The sequence below is a fragment of the Pelodiscus sinensis genome, chromosome 6, assembly GCF_052426305.1.
Source record: "Pelodiscus sinensis isolate ZL-2025 chromosome 6, ASM5242630v1, whole genome shotgun sequence".
Taxonomy (NCBI): domain Eukaryota; kingdom Metazoa; phylum Chordata; order Testudines; family Trionychidae; genus Pelodiscus; species Pelodiscus sinensis.
In genome coordinates this window covers 85,364,843-85,386,526 of record NC_143057.1, presented here as the reverse complement: position 1 = coordinate 85,386,526, position 21,684 = coordinate 85,364,843, and the positions used below count along the sequence as shown (strand labels likewise).

Below are 21,684 nucleotides of genomic sequence, written 5' to 3'. Positions count from 1 at the left end.
TTGCTAAGGTCATTTTGAATTATGTCCCTATCCTCCAAAGAAGTTGCAACCCCACCCAGTTTGGTATCATCTGCAAACTTAATAAGAGTACTTTCTATCCCAATATCTACATCATTGATGAAGATATTGAACAGTACGGGTCCCAAAACAGACCCTTGAGGAACTCCACTTGTTATCCCTTTCCAGCAGGATGGTCCCCAGTAGTCCCAGGATACCCAGTGGGGTGGGTAGTGCCAGTCAGGGTGCCACTAGGGATGGTACAGGCATTCCCTGTAACAATGGTATTGTTGGGACATGGTGGGAAATGAGTGTTGCGAGGAGAACATGCTTCTCCTATCATATTCATATGCCCCAGGGTGCCCCTGCAAGTGCAGGGATCTCCTGTAGTCTGGAAATGAACACTGTGGAAGGGGTACTGGAAATTGTTCTCTTGTTGGAGTGGGTGGGCGGTGCCTTCCTCTATTTCCATTTTTCGACAAGTCTTTTTTATTTTGACTAATGCATTGCCGTCAGCCTGGGCTGGCTGCCTGTTGATAGAAGCCTCCACCATGGGAGATGCTGAAGAAGCTGGTGCGGCAGGAGGTGGCGTCGGGGATTTGAGGGGCTGCTTTGAAGCTGGCTTCATGTCCTCCTCCGGTGCCATGCTTTGGAGCATTTGCTTCGGCACTGGTGCTTGTTTGTACTCTCTCTACGGTACTGAGGAGGAGTGCACAGGTACCACGTTGAGTTTCAGTGCCAGGGCAGTGGCGCTTGATGTGGCAGCAGTGATCTAGCTGGTAAGACCCTGTTATCCTGATGTCTCTGTGGTGTTGAAGAGGCAGATTTCTGCTTTGGAGGGTCTGCTGATTGCCCCACTGAGGGCTCACCTGCTGGCTGCATAGCTTTTTCTAAGAGGATCATGTTCAGCCTGAGTTTCCGATTCTTTCTGGCTCTGGCTGTTAAACTGCGGCAATGATCGTGCTTTTGAGAGTGTGTGCAACTCACCCAGGGATTTTATGCAGCTTCTGTGGCCATCAGAGACCAGCATTGGGTAATTGCAGCTGCGGCACTTTTTAAAGCCCTGAGCACCCGGCTTACTGTTGGCCGTTAACACTCATGTTTGAGAGCTGTGGTGTGGGTTGTTCTTGCTTACACCAACAGTCAGTTTGCAGTGAGGCTTGCTGCTTGTGTCTTATCAAGAAGTTAATTTGTTTCTTCTTTTCTTCCCTTTTCTTTTTTTTTTAAGTGTGCGGTTGACTAGATGAAAGTGAAGCCTCCACCGCTTGAGTGCTACGCTGAGGGAACAGCTCCTACTGTTCCCCCTTTTTTTGTTTTTAAATTTCTTTGCAGTGGCAAGAATGTAGCAGAAGTTACTGTAGCTGCAGGAGGTCAAAAGATCAATAGGAGAAAGTAAAACCTCCTGTGAGGAGAGAGAGCCTGAGGCGGGAGGAGAGCTCCATCCGTGACCAAGGGAGGTAGAAGAGGAACTAAAGGGGGGAGTCAGGATGCACATGAAGCGGCCAACTGCCAACAGTGCAAGCCACCTGCTCTGCGGTCATGGCCCGACTGCTAACTGCTATGAAAAAGCTCTGATTCTGTGGCTCTGGGGATGACCCGTCACCTTACATGGACCATCCACGGGGACAACATTCAAAGAAGACACTTTGTTATCCAGCACTCTGTTAACAAGAAATCTTTGTTAACCAGCATTGCCCCCAGCCACAATATCACTGCGTCTTCAAGTGCCTGCATCTGACTCCCGTTTGTCCAGCCAGTCATTGCAGGGCTTCTGACAGCTGGCACTGCCAGCTGACATCATCAGCAGTTGCCTCCTTCCTTCTCAGCCTGCCTTGAGCTGCTGGGAATCAGATCTGCCGGTAGCAGGAAGGGCAGAGCAATAAGCTTTGTTATTAAGAACATTCAATTAACCAGCAACTCCCACTCCTCACGAGTGCTTGATAACAACGCTTTCACTGTGTCATCTTAACTCTGACAGCCTATGTAAAAAGATTGTTGGATACAGTAATTCCTCATTTAACACTATCGATATGTTTCAGAAAATGATCATGTTAAGTGAAAACGTGTTATGCAGGGTCAATTTTCCCATTGAAAATAATGGAAAAGGTGGAGGTTGCGTTTCAAGCGGTGGTGTCTGTTGGGACCGGGACATAAGGTTGGGGGAGAAAGGGGACTGGGTTACAGCAGGGAGGGGAGGTGTTTGGCTTTGGGGAAGGGAAGTGGAGGAGAGGGGATGGGGATTGGGTTGTGAGTATGTCCCCGTGACAGGTCTGCCAGGACCTGCACTGCGTCTGGCGAGGGGGGGTCGCCAGGAAACAGCGTGGCGAACCTTCCGCGGCTTTGCAGGGAGGCGGGGGAAGCCCTGCCCAGCTGCTGGCAGTGAGCTGGCTGGGGAAACCTAGCCGCTGGCCTGCAAGCGCGGGCGGAGGAGAGGGGGCAAGGCGTCCAGCGAGGGGGAGTCAGCGAGGAATGGTGCAGCAAGCGGCGAACCCTCTGCCGCTTTGCAGGGAAGCGGGGGAAGCCCCGCGCAGCTACTGGCAACGGGCTGGCTGGGGAAATTGTGTTATTTCGGGGACAGTCGTGTAATTCAAAAAACGTTCCCTTAAAATAAAATCGTGCTATCGTGAAAACGTGTTAAGTGGGCACGTGTTAAATGAGGAATTACTGTATATCTGTATCGCAACTGGAGGTATATTTCCCAATTTAAGTAGACCTATGCATGCTAGCTGTGCTTGAGCTAGTGTGTTAAAAATAGCAGTAGCCTGGGCTAGCCACATGAGTACATATCTAGGACCTCAGATAAGGTTGTACTCAAGTGGCTAGCCCAACCTGCTGCACATGTTTCTGTAGCTCTAGTGCTAGTAGCACATGTATGTCTACCCATGCTAGTAATTACACGTCCCAACTGCTGTATAGACATATCCAAAGCATAAAGTTTTATCCACAGAGGTATGCAAAGACTAAGGTTTCTCTCTTTTTTGATTCAATTCACAATCTAATATCTACATTTGTTATTGCATGCAGTTCTTAGGCAAGGGCAGATTTTGATAATTGGGACCTCTCACCTACATTACTTTTGAACCATATAAAAACGTGGTCAACTTATTCTTAAAATATTGCAATTTCAAATATATTTAGATTATTTTAAAAATTAAAACTTTGTCAAATATTCTACATAACTGATAACAATTTGTGTGAAGAATATGAAATGTAAGATTTAGCTGAATATTTTACTTTGTCATAGGTTGGACTCCACTACATGAAGCCAGTATAGCAGGTTTTTATAAGACAGCAAATGAGCTTTTGAAAGCCGGAGCTGATGTTAACTGTAAAGGAAGTGAACAAGTAACACCAATACAGGATGCAGTTAAAGAGGGCCATTATGAGGTACAATTTCTATATTTGGGCACAAACTACATTTTATACATCATAAAAATTCTGGTGATTGGGTCAGGGAGGTCACATAGCATTTCAGTTTCATTTCATATGTTGCTAATTATTTAGAATTTAGGGTTATATTTTAAAATTTGAGGATATAAGGAGTTCTTGCTGCCTGACTTCTGATAAAATCATGAGCAACATTTTATAGATTTGTTCTTTAGTGTATGATAGCAGAAATTAGCTGTATTTTTCTAACTTTTGGGGGGATACTTTACTAAATAGTATATTAAAATAGCACAGAAAAATAATCTAAGTTGATAATGCTACAAATCTCCTGCTTCAGGTTGTACGAGGACATCAAAATATACATTACTGCACAATTGTATATGGTGTTTGTACTGCCTTTTGAAGAGAGTCTGCTGTTGGAGACAAAATATTTAACTGAATATGTGTCAGGGTTTTGATCTGAACTGACCAATATTTTTTTCTGTTTTTTTCCTACAGTAAAACTTCAATTGTCTGGCATCCAGTGGTCCGGCACTCTCAATAGTCCGGCACCAACAGGAACTCGGAAATGCTCCGGCCAGCCAGACTATTGGAGCTGCTCCGCACCGCTCCCCCAAGTCTGCTGCTGCCGTTGCTGAAACTGACCAGCTGTGGACCTGGGGAAGCAGCGCAGAGCAGAGCAGCTAGGGTGCTTCCGGGTTGGTCCCGTAGCACCGCCCCTCACCCCCCTGCTCGGTGCCTGGCAGCACCCCACCTGCTCTGCCCCACAGCTTCCCCTAGTCCGCCACTGCTGAAACCGACCAGTGGCGGACTTGGGGAAGCCCTGGGACAGAGAAGCTGGGGTGCTGCCGGCTTGGTCCCACAGCACCACCCCTCACCTGAGCGGCGCTGCGGGACCAACCCGGCAGCACCCCACCTGTTCTGCCCCACGCTTCCACAAGTCTGCCGCTGCTGAAACTGACCAGCGGTGGACTTGGGGAAGTCACGGGGAAGAGCAGCTGGGGTGCTGCCGGGTTGGTCCCGCAGCGTCGTCCCTCACCAGCATCTGGTTCGCCCCACACCGCACTGTTCCCCGCCAGACCCTCCCCCCTGACCCGTCACAACCCCCCTTCCAGAGTACCTCCTGATACTCCGGCATATCTAATAATCCAGCACCCCCTGGGTCCCAAAGGTGCCAGATTATCGGAAGTCTGCTGTATATGCATAACAAGTGGCTGCTAGAGCACAAGTTTAAAATTTATGAGTGTAGGTTTTTCCAGCTACCTTATCTCCTACATTTGCTCTGCCCTTTCCCTCATTCTTGCTACTTCTACAGTCACTCATAATTTCTATTTCCTTCCTCTCCATTGACTGTCATGTGTTCAAGATATCAGTTATGAAAGGAGCCAGAAGACACCAAGGACAAGCTCCACCTATACTATTATACACAAAATAGTAGAGAGAAACAAAACAGACTTACATATATCTGTTCAACTAAATGAGGTAGTTTTAGCACAGACATTATAGTAACATCTACACTTAGGATAATACAGAAGGGTACATCTACACTAGCTCGTTAGTTCGAGCTAGGTAGGGTAATGAGGGCAAGCGGAGTTGCAAATGAAGCCCGGGATTTAAATATCCCGGGCTTCAGTTGCATGTTCCCGGGCGCCGCCATTTTTAAATCCCCCTTAGTGCAAACTCCGTGCCCGCGGCTACACGAGGAGTAACAGTAGTTCAAATTAGGATCTTTAATTCGAGCTACCTACTCCGTGCCGCATGTAGCTGCGGGCACGGAGTTCGGACTAAGGGGGATTTAAAAATGGCAGCGCCCGGGAACATGCAAGTGAAGCCCAGGATATTTAAATCCCGCTTCATTTGCAACTCCGCTTGCCCTCGTTACCCTACCTAGCTCGAACTAACGAGCTAGTGTAAACGTACCCCAAGGTATTCAGCCTTAAGGATATAGACATACATATACTTATTTCTGTAAATCACACGCAGTTCCACAGTTAGCAAGCTTACAATTTCCAGATGGGAGATCATAGACCTGTCTTTCCCCATGTAGAGAGGTGTCCACAAATGCATTTGCTGGTAAAAACAGGTTCAGCTTCTATTTGCAGCAAGTAAGTATGTGAGAATACCTTACCCAGTCGCTCCCACTGATTATCTTTCCTACAATTATATTTATACTCGGCTTGGTCATTCTAATAATATCTACCACTTGATTACGTATTGTATAAGATACCTAAAATGCCCAATGCCCTTATTTGGGGTACATCCTGCTACTCAGGATGTTTCAAAAACTGTGTGTGTAATTAACAATTTTATAGCTGCACCTAAAATGCCCAGTGTCCTTATTTGGGGTTATCAGGGCTCAATTCCCCAACCTAGCACTTTGAGTATAGATATGGGGGCCAACTAGCAGAATAAATTCTGTAAGAACCTATCTCTGTATTTCCCAGAGACAAACTTGTCCAGACTCAGTTTTCCTGAGACCCAAAAAGAAAGACGATTGGTTGCTGCCACTATCAAGTGTAAATAAAAATATAAAATAAACCATTTTCCAGGGAAGAGATCCCTTCCTTGAGGCAAAACTCTCCCCCTACCCCAACCTCCATTTTGCTTGGAGTTGGGAAAACAAACAGAGATAATCCGCAGAGAACAAGGGGTCTCTGCTTCTCCCAGGTAACTTAGGCACATAGGTTTAACGACATAAAAATCAACTAATACTGGTTAACCAAAACAAAAAGAAAACCTTTTATTATTAAAACAAGACTACTGTTGCAAGCATAGTAAATGACTAGTTGTTAAAAGCCATGGAACTAGACTCAAGGAGAATTGCTGGGTAGTAATTCCTTAGTTACAAAAGAGAAGAACAGTTAACCAGCTCAGACATAATTTCCAAACCCCCAAACAAGAAAAACAAGAAAACCTGACTATCTAAAATTTTCCCTACTTACACATTTCAGTGAATTCAAGGAGTCTGTTTCTGGGAAAGTCAGTCTCTCCTGCTACCTAGGGAAAAACTGTTCTACCCAAAATAAAAGAAGAGAAAAAAAACTCTCTCTTGGTTTTAAATTCCTTATCTGCATTTCATTGGCTGAATGCCCAAAGCCCCCTCCTTCAGGTGCATCTCTAGAGTTGCTTAACCCTTTTCTAACTCTCTAGGTAAGTAAGACTCTCCTTTGTAGCTCCTATTCATGACGGGTACATCCTGCTTCTCAAGATGTTGCAATAACTATATGCTTGATTAACAGTTTTATAGCTGCATCTGCTTTTTCTTATCAGAAATAAAATATACCAGTTTACTTCTGCTTCTTTGGGAGCCTAACCCAGAATTCAAAGGGGCGGCAGGAACTGTGGGATGACTGCGCACAGTGCATCAGTGTTAGGAGTCAATATTATCCATGGCAGTGAGAGACACTCCATGTAAGGATATGTGCCTTCAACTTTATAAAATTGGATTCTAAAAGTCAACCTCAATAAATTTGACCTAATTTTGTAGTGTAGAGAATTTAGAGGAAGGCTCACTATAGATTCAGTGCTCCTTTATTTTAAATCTCTCTTACCATTGGATGAACAGGGGAGGTCAAGAAAAAGCTCTGTCAATGACAGAATCACCTACAAACTGTGAATTTAGGAAGAGCTCTCCTAGGGCATGTCTACACTAGGAAATTATTTATGAGGTAAATAGGATGAAGTTTAATAAAGACAAATGCAAAGTGCTCCACTTAGGAAGGAACAATTAGTTTCATACATACAGAATGGGAAGCGACTGTCTGGGAAGGAGTATGGCAGAAAGGTATCTAGGGGTTATAGTGGACCACAAGCTGAATATGAGTCAGCAGTGTGATGCTGTTGCAAAGAAAGCAAACATGATTCTGGGATGCATTAACAGGTGTGTTGTAAGCAAGACACAAGAAGTCCTTCTTCTGCTCTGCTCTGCTCTGCGCTGGTTAGGCCTCAATTGGAGTATTGTGTTCAGTTCTGGGCACCACATTTCAAGAAAGATGTGAAGAAATTGGAGAGGGTCCAGAGAAGAGCAACGAGAATGATTAAAGGTCTAGAGAACATAACCTATGAGGGAACACTGAAGGTATTGGGTTTGTTTAGTTTAGAAAAAAGAAGATTGAGGGGGGACATGATAGCAGTTTTCAGATATCTAAAAGGGTGTCATAAGGAGAAGGGAGAAAACTTGTTCATCTTGGCCCTCTGGGGATAGAACAAGAAGCAATGGGCTTAAACTGCAGCAAGGGAGGTTTAGGTTGGATATTAGGAAAAAGTTCCTAACTGTCAGGGTAGTCAAACACTGGAATAAATTGCCCAGGGAGGTTGTGGAATCTCCTTCTCTGGAGATATTTAAGAGTAGGTTAGATAAATGTCTATCAGTGATGGTCTAGACAGTATTTGATCCTGCCATGAGGGCAGGGGACTGGACTCAATGACCTCTCGAGGTCCCTTCCAGTCCTAGTATTCTATGATTCTGTTTTGAAATAATTTATTTCAAAATAATAACTCCTAAACTAGCTATTTTGAAATAAGTGTTATTCCTTGTGGAAAGCAGAAGTTATTTCAAAATAACCACCCCTTATTTCAAAATAATGGGTTTGGAAGTATGGATGTTCCACTTGTTATTTTGAATTAAGGGGAGTCACTGTAGACCAGGGTCTAATGACTGGATGAAGAGGATGAGATCTGAGAACTAAACTGCCTCGGGGATATGCAGAGAGAAATACCCCCCAATAGTGCTGAAGTGAGGGAGCAAGGAGTCAGTCCCAGAAAAGAAATAATTAACTTACAAATCTTCTAAATTGTAAAAATAATTGTCATAAACATACTTGTTAGATAATAAGTAAAGCTGGACAACATTATCATGGCTTTTTTCAAAAATTTGAACTTTTAAAAAATAATTTAAGAAATCACCATATTAACAAGGTTCTATTTTTGCACCTTGATTTTTAGAAAGGCAGCTGGTTACTCACTGAAGCAATATTTCAAAAATGAAAAAAAATGGAAGACTTTGTACAAATGTGTATTTAAAGGAATGTTTGGGAAGCAATAACTGGTATTGGTAAATTCCATTACTGGGTATTTTAAAACTTTAGTGGTATTTTAACTCTAATGGAAGGTATTGCTGTGTACACCACAGAGAAGCATATATGAGGGGAGAGGAGTGAAAAATAAAATGCTAGAACAAAAAAAGAATCTGAAAAGTTTTACCTCTAGGTGGCAGAGTTACTACTTTGGTATGGAGCTGATCCTTTACTCAAAAATGAGAAGGGGAAGTGTGCCTTGGATGAAGCCACTGATCAGCATATGAGGAAACTACTTGAAAGTTATATAACTAAATCTAGAAGACGTTCAACATCAGGTAAGAGTGATCTATTCTGGCATATTCATTGCTAAGAGATAGAAAATAATAGAACTTCATCTGTCATATTCCCTAATTGATAGCTAACAGTTCTATGGGCTGTACTTTCTATATATAGTACTTGGAGCAGAGTCCTCTTGTTGATTGGTTTAATTAATATGCAAGCTTGAGATGACATTAAATAAGGTGATTAAGACTGAGTACTTCTTAGTTGTGTTGCATTTGTAGGTATTTGAACAATAATGTATGGACTATACTGCCTGGTAAACTTCTCCTGCAACATACTACATTTTAATGAATGACTCATAGGAAGTTGAAGAGTCATCATCTGGTAATTCAGTTTCCTTCCATTGTATAGTGTAGGAACAAAATCCCTGCCATAAGGGCAGATATGATCTCAGTTACATCTGGTAAATCAGGAGGGCCAGCCGATCTCTGGATTTATAACCATGGAATTGAGATGAGAGCATGTCCCATAATGAACAATTGCTTGGCAGCATATTTTTTGTGGACAGAGGATTGTTTTATCCCATAAAACAGTTTTCCTTTTGGCCATTTATTGTGTGTGAAAGATGAGTCTTACTCATCTGTTCCATACTCTAATTCCATCTGCAAAAATAAGACATTTCATTATATATGCAGGCTATGGAGTCATAGAATCATAGAACACTAGAACTGGAAGGGACCTAGAGAGGTCATTGAGTCCAGTCCCCTGCCCTCATGGCAGGACCAAGCATTGTCTAGAGTAGACCATCCCTGATAGATGTCTGTCTAATCTGCTCTTAAATATCTCTAGTGACTGAGATTCCACAACCTTCCTATGCAATCCACTAGAGTGTTCAACCACCCTGAAGTTTTTCCTAATGTCCAACTTAAACCACCCTTGCCCATTGTTTCTTGTCCTATCTTCAGAAGCCAAGGAGAAAAATCCCTCTCCCTCCTCCTTGCAACACCTCTCCAGACACTTGAAAACTGCCACCATGTCCCCTCCCAGTCTTCTTCCCTCCAAACTAAACAAGCCCAAAATCAAGTGGGCTCCCCCTACCCCCACCCCCGAATAGACCTGGCCCCCTCATGCTACCCCAGCTGCCTGGGTAGTTGTGGCCCCTACTTAGCCCCAGCCACCCCACCAGGGGGTCCCCGAGCCAGCTGATAAAGGTAAATGTAGGCAGCTGGTGCCCATTGGAAATTAATGAGAACTGGGTATCAAAGGACAGACCTAAAGGAAAGATTTGCTAGTACTGCTGTATCAGCAAACCCGCCTACTGATGATGTAGCTTCTACTGACAAAAAATGCTATTTTCGGTACATCTTATACCAGTTCCCCAACCCAAATCAGCTGTGCCAGCAAACATACTTTTATGCTGGTATAACTATGTTTACACTAGGGTTTTGGGAGTATAATAATACTGTGAAGTAAAAAGGCACCCCACTCAGCCAACACTAACATGCTGGCTAATATTTCTAGGAGATTGTTGGCCTGACTCCGTTTTGTGCCATTAAAAAACTCGCCCTATAAATCTTGGGGCTGATCCTAAACTGGCATAAATCAGTGTTGGAGGAGCTCCTCCCACTGAGCGGGGAGGGAGGAGAACGGGCTCACTGGGGCAGCCACCCTCCACGTGGCCCTTGGCCTAGGCCTAGGCCGAGCGTTGCAGCTGCCCATCATGCAACCCTGTCGGCTGGCACGCGTAGCGGCTGCCAGAGCTGGAACCAGGGCCGCAGTGAGACTGCCCCAGTAGGCACAGCCTCATTGTGGCCCTGGCTCCAGCTGCAGCACACCTGGCTGCCAGCTGTGTCACTCCCCCTGCTGCTACATGGGGGGAGAACCCCAGTGGGCAAGGCTCATTAGCAGGTGGGGGTGTGACCTTGCAGAGTGCTGCAGCCGGGCAGGCACAGACTGGCGGTTGGGAACTGCTGCGTTAGCATGTCCCTCCCTTGTTCACCTCTTCAGTCTGTCTGTGCAGGACAGCTTTCCAGGTTGCCGGTCATTCCTGTTGCTTTTCTCTGAACTCTCTAGCTCTGCAACAGCCATTTGGAGGGAGGGGTGTGTTCTTGCCACAACTGCACCGTTGCCAGAAGAGGCCTCCTGGCTGACTGACAGAACAGTGATTAGTCCAAAGAATACGATTATGCTATCACATTCCTTATGCACCAGCACATTTGCTTTTTTATCTCAGCCAGGCCTTGAACAAGGGTCTCTGCTGGGCTGAGTGACACCTAGTCAGTCCCCTTTGTGAGTTAGAAACCTGTCAGGTTTACCAATACAGTAATTTGCCTTTTCCCTCATATCTTTTACTTCACATTTAGTGCCATTGTATTTCATTTACCATTGTACACTGCCCAGGGACAGCTCCCCTGGCGCCAAGTTGCAGCCACTTCTGGGGTGGAGCAGCTGGGGAACACCCCTACATAACACTCCATCAACAGTAGCTGCTATACTGAGAGTGCACCATTCAGGGTAGTGAGGTCTTTCTGAAGTTCTTCACCATTCTCAGGTCCTGACTAACTAACTAAGTGCTTGTGTATGGCCTGTATTCAATTCAGGGAGCATCTGTTACATTTTTCTCATACATCGTTGCTTAAACACTAAGGTGACAGTTGTCTTAAATATCTGAGTAGAATAGTTGTTTTGACCACAAATTAAGGAGGAAAGGGCTTTCATGTTATATAGTGAATTCCGTAATGCAGTGGTTCTCAACCTTTCCAGACTACTGTAACTGTTTTCAAGAATCTGATTTGTCTTCCATACCTCAAATTTCATCTCGCTTAAAAACTACTTGCTTACAAACTCAGACATAAAAATACAAATGTCATAGTACACTATTACAGGTGGGACCTCCCTGGTCTTGCACCCTTGGGACCTGAGTGGTCCCAAATCACGGAGTTTGCTAGACTAGAGGAGGTCATGCTCCCCTCCTGGCTGTTGACCCTGCTCCTGGGGGCCAGACCAGCCAGTGGGCTCTGCTCCCAACCCTGGTCGGGGCTGTACTGTCTGTTGCCGGCCCTACTACTTGCAGCCCTGTAGAGGCTGCACTCCCCGCTGCCAGCCCTGGCTGGGGCTGTGCTCCCCTCTGCAGGCTGCTGGCCTAGGCTGCACTCTCCGCTGTGCCAGCCCTGCCCCAGGCTGCACTCCCAGCTGCTGGCCAAAACTACACTCCTGGCTGCCAGCCCGAGCTGTCTCAACACTTGCCCTGCTTCCTCTGGCCTGTGGCTCAGGCTGTACTCCCATCCACCAACCCAGGCCAGGGCTGCGGTCCCAGCCTCCAGCCTGGCTGAGGCTGTCCTCCCCACTATGAGCCTGGATGGGGCTGTGCTCCCCACCGCACTGGCCCTGCTGCTGCTGGCTTCACTGGGGCTGCACTCCCCACTGCCAGTCCAGCATGGGCTAGGCTCCTGAACCTGGCCAACTGGGGCTCTCTGTCCAACCAATATCCATGGTCCGACACGGACCAGAAAGCCCCAGATTTTAGAGGTTCAATCTGTACGGAAAAATTGTTTACTTTCTCATTTTTTCCATGTATTTCTAAAACAAATACATTGAAATATAAATATTGCACTTACATTTCAGTATATAGTGTAGAGAGCAGTATAAGTCATTTGTGCGAAATTTGAGTTTATACTGACGTCATGCTGTAAAAATAGGTAACTATATAGATGAGTTGATGTACCCCTGAAGGACCTCTACATTAGGGATGCGAAAGGTTAACTGGTTAACTGGTAAGCATACCTTGAACGGGTAATGCTTACCGGTTCCGGTTAACTGGCAGGGGCTGGAGCAGCTCCCTGCCTGCCTTGGGCAAGAGACTGCTTCAGCCCCATAGGGCCCACCACAGCCCTTGCCCACAGGGGGCCTGGCCCAGCTTCCCCACCACCACTTCAGGTTGCATGCTGGCTCCCTGAGGCTATGCCTACACTGCAGGCTTTTGCCAGCAGAGAGTATGCTAATGAAGTGCTCATTAACATTTGTCACGTTGTCATTTGCATATTCTGTGCTGATACTTTTTGCGCAAGAGGTTTTTGCGCAAAATCAAGCAGTGTAGACAGGTTGTTTTACACAACCCCTCCCCTTTTGCACAAGATCCTTATGCCTCAAAAAAGGAGGTATAAGGATCTTGCGCAATAGGGTTTTTTTTTGTGCAAAACAGACCTGTCTACACTGCTTGTTTTTGCGCAAAAACCTCTTGCACAAAAAGCATTGGCACAGAATATGCCAATGACAGCGCGACAATTAATAATGAGCACTTCATTAGCATACTCTCTTCTGGCAAAAGCCTGCAGTGTAGACATAGCCTGAGAGTGGGGTTGGCAGGAACTGCCGGCCCACTCCTGGGAGCCAGATGCAGAGCCCACAGTGATGCCTCCCGCTGAGCAGGGCCAGCACAAGGGGGTTGGGTGCAGTGAACTCTGCGGTCAGTAGCTGGTGCTGGGGAGTAGTGGAGGGGTGGGAGGCTCAAGGGGTTAGAGCTGGCACTGGTGGGCTCTGGGGCCGAGGCTTTTCATACTAAGGCTTTTTCATATGCAATGTTTATTTTCATCTTTGAATATTTGTTATTTGCATCATGATGATGCAAATATGCAAATAGAATGTTACCAGTCTGCCAAAAGTTTGTGAATGAGTTTGATAGTACACAGTATAAAAAAGGTTGGGGATCACTGTCTTAGGAGAAAGTTCCCAGCTTTGAAAAGGCTGGGTTTTGGGGATGGTTTGTTTGTTTGTTTGTTTTACAGTTGATGAACGTATAAATACTGGAATGTAAGATCACAGTAAGCTATGAATTTAATGTATGATTTATTTACATAAATATCTAGAGCTCAATCCTGTCCCCTATTCCAGCTCATTTATGCAACGCTAGCAACATAAAGGGATGTCGAGAAAGCTAATTTAAACAAGCAGACAGGAGCTAAACTGATGGTGTGAGAAAATCCCTGGCAGGTGTAGAGCTGATGAATTGGCTTGTACACCTTCCTGTTTCTTTCTGTGGTCCAGTGTACTGCTGGGGATGGAAGGGACACAACTTGAACAACTTGTGAACTAGCTATCACTGGCTTCAGAATGGCCTGTTAAGTGCCACTACAGAATGTATGACTGGTTACAGAAGCTTTTCAGCTCCTCTAAAATCACTTGAGGGCAAGACAGGCTACCAAATTCCTCAGGTATCAGGAGCTTAAATGCACATTTACTCCTTTTTCTCCTCAGCTGTACCAAATAGATTTCTGGTGCAACTGGAGATCTGAGCCTGTGATTTTAATGTCTGACTTTTTTTGAACCTTATGTTTTTTTGTTATTTCCAGATAGCGAACAGCTGTTAGGTTATAAGTAGGAATAAGAAATCCTCCGGAAAAGGGCTTATTTTCCGGAGAATTGCATCTAGACTGGCGCTTTTCTCCGGCTTATCCCCAAGCCGGAAAAAGCGGCAGCCATGTAAATGCAAATGCCGCGGGGGATATTTAAATCCCCCGCGGATTTGCAATTCCGACTGGTCTAATCTTCATCCCTTTTCCGGAAAAGGGGTGCAGTGTAGACACAGCCTATGAGTATAGGATGCTGTGCTTGTAAAGCAGAGAATTGTAATTTTCTTTCGATACTGATCCCTTCAATCTGTCCTTTTACTTTCAGCTAAAAAGGATGTTGAGAGCACATTAAATGTTCAAAAAATGAATGACAGGAACCAGGTAACTTTTTTTATTTTTTTAAGAAACAATCTTTGTCATTTGGTGGTGAAGAGTCATGCATTTGGAATTCTACAATAAAGTATAATAGAAAGGTAAAGCATTTCTGAAATGCTCTTCAAAATCAGTACATCCTACACATTTGATAACGAATAATATCTGTGGCATACGATGAGGTGTGGAAAGACCTTTTTTCCTAGTTGCTGTAATTTTAAGTGTTATGGTAAATGTCTGTGTAATTTACCTTGGTAGAGACTATCATTCTCAGAAACACTGTATTAAAATATAAGTGTTATCATTCTTTCTGTGTTTTACTTACATCTAAAACACTGTTTTGTAATTTATTGAGGATAGGCATTCACCAGAGAAACAGAAAAATAGACCCTTTATTTGAAAAACTTATTATTGATGCTTTCAACATTTAGCTTAGTTTTTGTTGTGTTTCTGGTCCAGGCAGATCACCAGATGTGAAGTAATCATTAAGACAAGTCCACTAGAGGTCTAACATATTTTATGACTGCAGCATTGGATTTACAGTTGAATCAGCAACCTAGAATAAAATATAACAAAGCAATCTACCAGAAAATGAAGTTAACAATATGTTTTGTTTTTGTAGCTGGAAGTACATTCAGGAAGAACAGTTCAGAATTCATATGTTGGTAATAATAATGCATCAAAGCAAGGGTTTATCAACTTTGAACAAAGTAGCAAAGAGAATTCAATAAGAAATGTCAAAAGATCCATCACCCGAGGATTTGAGGATCATAAATTGTTGAAAGGAAGAAAATTAAAAGATACAAAACTGATTCCAAAAAAGTCAGCAGGGACTGCAGAAAAGATTGAATCCATTGAGAATGTCTGTGAGTACAGGACAAATATATCTCCTCCAGATACATCTAGAGACAAAACAAGAAACAGAAGCCACAAAATATATGATCCTCAGGTTGGACATAGTAACAGTGGGTTTACAGTTAATACCTCTTTCTCCAAAAGAATAACTAGGTCCTCTGCACATTGTAATTATAGTTCAGATAACATTTGTGAAGTGGGAGAAAAGCCCAGTATACCCAAACAGAAAGAAATGCAAAAAGAACATGTCTTATGTAATAGCAATACTTCAGTTTCAAAAGAAAAGGAAAATACTTGTGAAAGCAACACACTATCAATAATAATGACAGACCAAGTAACTAGTTTACCGTGCACTGAATCCTCAAATTCTGTAGTAAAAGCATTTACAGAGCATTTTGAGAATGCTGAGTTAACAGAAATTGACCCTCACTCAGTACTTTCTTTGTGTGAAGAAATCAGTGTACCTCTGGTGACTGCAGAGCAATGTTTAATGAATCAAAATAATGAACACCATTATCTTAACTACAATAAAGATGGTAGCATGAGTGACAAGAATATGATTTCAGCTAAGAGAATGAGTAGTAGCCACTCTTTTGAAGAAAACATTTACATTGAGAATAATGAATTATCAGACCAGTTTCTTTATTCTGAAAACTCCAGAGATCAAATTAACGTTGAGATTGATAGAGACAGAATTAATGAGGCGGAACAAAGTTTAAAATACTGTTTACCTCTTTTTAAAGATATTTCTTTACAGGGAAACCGATTAGAATCAGGAAATCTAACTACATTTTCAACACAGGGAACTCTAAACTTTACTGATTCAGGCGATACAGTCCTAGCTGAACAGTATACTGAAAACATTTATAAAAATAACTCTAAGGATGTAGATAAATGTACTGTACAAACACTTCAAACAGGTACAGAAACACTTTCATGGCATGAATTTCCAGCAGCTGTTAATAGACTTAGTGATTCTCAAAGTTCTGAGAATTTTAGCATCAGTGTGCCGATTCCTTTTGCTCATCAAACAGATGATGGAATGAGGGTGGTGCTAAGTGAACAAGAGTGTACGGAAAGATGCTGCACTGAAATAATTGAAAATGAAATGAATTCCGAGATTAACACATCGACAGCTTTACAGCTACATAAAAAAGAAGCATTTCAAGTAAAAAGAATGAGACAGAACTTTCAGGAAATCACCTTAGACACAGATTTATATTCCACTAATTGTATGAACAAGAAGTCACTTCATCCATCTCAGCTGGTCCAAGAAACAGAGCAGGAATCTTCCCAAAAATCAGGTGAACAGTTTTATTTTAAAAACATTTTAGGAATTCTCTGCAAGCATGTAGTTTGAGATAGATCTTTTAGAGCAGCACAATAAGTGCTGAATGTAGACTAGCACACACAGAAGGAAAATTCATGAATTGTATTCCAGAAATATTGTCAGGGACGCAAAATTAATTGATTGGCCATATTTTCAGACAAGCCCCATGTAGTTATTTTGTTAATATCAAAATATAACTGTAAAATTGAGCACTCTAAATTAAATACTTTTTCTTAAAAAGAAACCAGATGAAAACACATTTTCACTGAATAAATTTTGAATTCTTATTTATTCTATTTTTACAATTTTCATTGAGGAGTGAACAGTGTTCGTAAAATGTTCATAATGCAAAAACATTTCCAAAGATTTAGATAATTATTAGATCTGTCAATTGACCTGCGTTAATGCCTGCGATTAATGCAGGACAGAATTAACGCATTAAAAAAATTAACGCATTAATTGCAGGTGTTGCGCTGCCTGGGGCAGTGCAAGCAGAGCCGGGGATCAGCTGGAGTGCCCAGCTGATCCCCAGAGCTGCATTGCATAGCCCCTTTGAAGTGCCACTCCAGCACTTCAAAGAGGCTTTGCAACAGCAGAGCCGGGGATCAGACCCCAGCTGATCCCTGGCTCCTAATGCACTGCCCCTTTGAAATGCCGCTCCGGCACCTTAAAGGGGCAGCACTGCATGGAGCCTGGGGTTAGCTGGGGACTTCATCTGACACCGGGTTTCACCTTGCCCTGTCTCTTGGAAATGCCGCCCTGGTGCTTCCAAGGGCCAGCACTGCATGGAGCCCGAGGTCAGCTGGAAACCCTGATCCTGGGCTCCATGCAGTGCTGCCCCATTGAAATGCCACCGTGACACTTCAAAGGGGAGTTGCATGCAATTAATTGTGCAATTAATTGCAATTAATATTTGTAATTGCTTGACAGTCCTAATAATTATATCATAGAAGTACTTTACCTACACCATATAAACACCTTTGCATTAATTTTTATCATCAGTTAATAGAACTAATGTTTCTGAATTAATGAATCAGATACTTTAAGTCCTTTTGTTAAAAAAAACAGATGAGGGAAGGACAGCTGAGAGAAGTGGAGAGCAAAGCACTGGAAGATGTTGCATTGAGAGAAATGAAGCTGAAAGGACATCAAAGAATAACACACCTATAATGTTACAATTACTTGAAACAGAAACAATCCAAACTAAAAGAATAAGACATGACCTTAAGGAGACCAGCCAAAATACAGATTTATGTGCCAATAACAGTAATTCACCTAATCTATCACAATTCAGTCAGACAGCAGAACAGGAAATGTCTGAGCAATTAGGTGAGTATGTAATATTTGTATAAAGGTATGGATTATTTTTCAAGATTTATAGGAAGGAGACATGGCAATTTATAGGTGATTTAGCAAAATAAGCAGAGTGCATGAAGCATATATCCTATCCAACAAATACAAGTATGTAAACCATATATTGATAGTTATTATGTAGTTATTGAAGAGTAAGCATTTAAAAGATATTTTTACTGATAAAGTTACAAGAATTAACTAAGTGTTAAGCACTTTTTCATGGTATTGGTACTTATTTTTTAAAAGGAAAAAGAGCTGATTTAAAGGGCTTGTGTAAATTTACAAAAACATGCAGAGTACAGACACTGAATGTTAGCTAGCATAGGTCTAGCATAGAATCTCTGACAAGGCTCACCTGTCCTCTTTTGATGGTTAAAGATTTCTTTGTGGGCAAACCTGGAGATCTTGCAAGGAGGGCTAAATAATAATTGTGACCTGTTCAGATGTTCTGCAGTTGTTATGCTGAGAACACAACAGTTGTATGTTTACACTATTTCTTTTTCTTTCTACTCATCATCCACCTCCAGCGGTGTAGAAAGCTGCCTGATCCTCTTGACTCTGGTGGTTACAAACAGCCAATCCTCCTTTCTGATTTCCACTCTTGCTGAATCCTTAGTGACCATTTCCTTTCTTTCTTTAATCTGTGATGGTGATGCTTCCTCAATCTAGCTAAGTACTCCTTAGCTTCTTTGATGCTCTGCAGTGTTCGTAACTGTTCTTTGAAGCATTAATTCTTCTTTGAGTGGTTTCCCTGTGGGTGCTTCACTTCAGGTGAAGGGTCGCCCTGAACTGCAGATCGGAGCCTTGCAAAGCAGTTTCCCCCATTGGGCCGCATATGCTCGGGGGCGTCTCGAGATGCTCCCGCCTCTTGCTAGCGCACAGTTCAACCCCCCTCCCTTTCAGTTCCTCTTCAACCACCCTCATCAGCGGACAGAGCAAGCAGGAGCTCCCTGTCAGTCTCTCAGACCATTTTACTATTAGTTAGGTTTAGTCACAGTTGCTTCCCTGTTGTACCTCCAAGTTAGTTTCCCTCGTTTTTCAAAAAAAACCCAACTTAATAATAATAAGAACAAACCTAATGAAAATCTCCCCTCAGGGGATTTGAACTTGCTTCAGCGCGAAGCCCCGGTGAACTGGGGCTCGCCTGGTTACTCTACGAAAAGAAAAGAAAGAAAGAAGAAAAGAGAAGAAAATGATGACAAGAAACAGACAGAAATAAATAAAAGAGAAAAATAACAGAATAAGAGAGAAGGAAGAGAGAACTGGATATGTCCGTCTCCTGAGGATTTAAGAAATGTGACCAGTGCCATGAGCTCATAATGGCTTCAGACGGCCATACAAAATGTATTCGCTGCCTGGGGGAAACCCACTCACCGCACAGCTGTACACACTGTGCTTCTCTCACAGGATAGAGAGCTCCACCTGAGAATGATTTTGTTTGAAAAGGCTTTACAGCCTGTTGAAGGACAGGGGACAACCCGGCAGGAGCTCCCCCCCACCTCCCAAAAACACTTTGAGACAGAGATCCTCACTATCCTGCTCTCTTCCAGCTTCTTCCTCCCCAAAACGCAGCGGGGATGCACAGGAGAGCATGAGGACCCCTGCTACTAAAGCAGCAGCAAGATCCTTATATTTAGCACCGGGACTGGTGTGCACCACCTCGGAGCCAGCCCAAGAGCACTCCAGGCAGCCAGCACGGGATGAAAAGCTGGCACTGCTTCAGTCCGCGATGCTGCACCACAGAAGAAGCAATCCCACCCAGCAAAGCCGGCATCGGCTACATCTGTGCAGCATGACGCTGCACCCAGCACCGACAGCAAGCACAGATAGGCAGCCAGATGAAGCTGCTACAGAACAGCCCCAGGAAACGGCTGACACTCACAGCAGGCAGCAGCATCCATGCCTGCCTTCTACTGAATACTCACCTGTGAGGTCTCTACCAAGACATTCCCCACTCAGATCTATGTCACCAATATCACTTCATGAAGGTCTCTTGCCTGATGATGACCGGCACTCAATATTCTCCTCATGTCACACATTGCCTAGGAGGTCTCATTCTTATCACTACAGGGCTGGACCACAGCAGAGCCCATGGTACCCATACTGGCCTTATCCACCCCCACCTTATCAACCACACTGGGAACACTGGGACCCATATAGATGCTAGCCCCCAACCCACTCCACACCATCAAGGAGAAGCTTGCCCCAGCCACAGCCCCAAACTCCTTCAAGGCGGTCAGAGGAGGATGGACAAATTTTGGACAATGAATCAGACATACATGCAAGAGACGTCACGCACTCCGATAACCTCATGTCGCAACAGATGATGCGGTTATACCATCAGACACTGTAGCAATTGTTGGCCTGAAACAGTTTCAAGAATTATTCAAAAGAGTAGCGACAAGTCAACAAGTTTCCTTGCAAGAAGTACAGAAAAAACAGCACCAATTGCTAAAGAACCTACATCCTACACTACATAGCAAGAGTGCTCTGCCAGTAGAAGAGCCAATCATGGAAACTTCAGAAGATCTGTGGAAAACACCTGCATCCATTCAACCAACTAATAAAAGGGTTGATAGAAAGTACTTTGTTCCACCAAAAGACAACAAATTTCTGTTTGCACATCTACAACCAAACTCATTAGTTGTGGAATCACCACAACAAACAGCTAAATTACTGCAATACAGAACTGGCAACGTAGACAAGGATCACAAGAAGCTAGATTTATTTGGCAAGAAAATATACTCCTCTTCCACCTTACAACTAAGAATCTCAAATTATTCTGTTCTGCTAGCAAATCATGATTTCGACAATTATTTTAAATTGGGAGAACTGATGCCATGTCATCCTGAGTCCAAAACATCGATTTTGAAAGCAATAGTCCATAAAGGGCATACAGTCGCTCACATCGTTCTTCAAACTGCAATGGATGTCGCTGACACCGCAGCCAGAGTGACAGCTACGGCGGTGGTAATGCGCAGGGCTTCCTGGCTACAATCCTCCGGGGTTCCCCAGGAACTTCAATCCAAAGTAGAAGACTTACCATTCGATAAGCACAAGTTATTTGCAGCTATGGCAGATGAAATTCTCCACAACAGCAAAAATTCAAAAACCACACTTCGCACTTTGGGCATGTACACACCACCTTATAAACAGAGACATTACAACCCATGTAACCCATACAACCGAAACAGATACGGGCAATACAATCAACCACAGAGGCCCTACGAAGATACCAGACCAAGGCAATGGGCTCAGAGAAGACACCCCAATCAAGGCCGCCCTCCAACTACTCAACCCTCAAAGCAGCAGATTTGAAGATGTGGTTGAGAGTCTGCAAGACCTCCCTCACGATCTGACACCAGGACAACATAGCCATCTTTTTACCCACCGGTTACGTCCGTTCCTTCCACAATGGAAATCTGTAACATCGGACAGCTGGGTTCTAGAGATAATTCGAGTAGGGTATACCATCCCATTTACTACTATCCCACCAACCCTACCCTCCACCCCGTCCCTCTTCAGGGACCACTCTCACAAGACCCTACTAAAACAAAAGATCCATTGGCTCCTTACAATCGGAGCCATAGAAAGGGTACCCAAGGAATTCCACGGAAAGGGGTTCTACTCAAACTATTTCTTGACAGAGAAAAAATGGGGTTGGAGACCTATATTAGACCTCCGCAAATTGAACAAGTTTCTCAAGAAACAATGTTTCAAGATGGTCACACACACAACGAAC

At 43.7% G+C, this 21,684-nt stretch overlaps 1 protein-coding gene across 1 annotated transcript in view; it reads left to right on the top strand.

Annotated features, from left to right (window-relative positions):
* The window catches only part of ANKRD31 (ankyrin repeat domain 31), a 147,033-nt gene that overhangs the window by 45,545 nt on the left and 79,804 nt on the right, over window positions 1-21,684 (top strand). Inside the window, exons 11-16 of the mRNA XM_089779540.1 lie at window positions 3,242-3,384; window positions 8,593-8,737; window positions 14,358-14,485; window positions 15,027-16,610; window positions 17,055-17,076; window positions 17,637-17,922. Coding sequence (XP_089635666.1) covers window positions 3,242-3,384; window positions 8,593-8,737; window positions 14,358-14,485; window positions 15,027-16,610; window positions 17,055-17,076; window positions 17,637-17,922 — 2,308 coding nt within the window. The remainder of the gene's footprint in view (window positions 1-3,241; window positions 3,385-8,592; window positions 8,738-14,357; window positions 14,486-15,026; window positions 16,611-17,054; window positions 17,077-17,636; window positions 17,923-21,684) is intronic.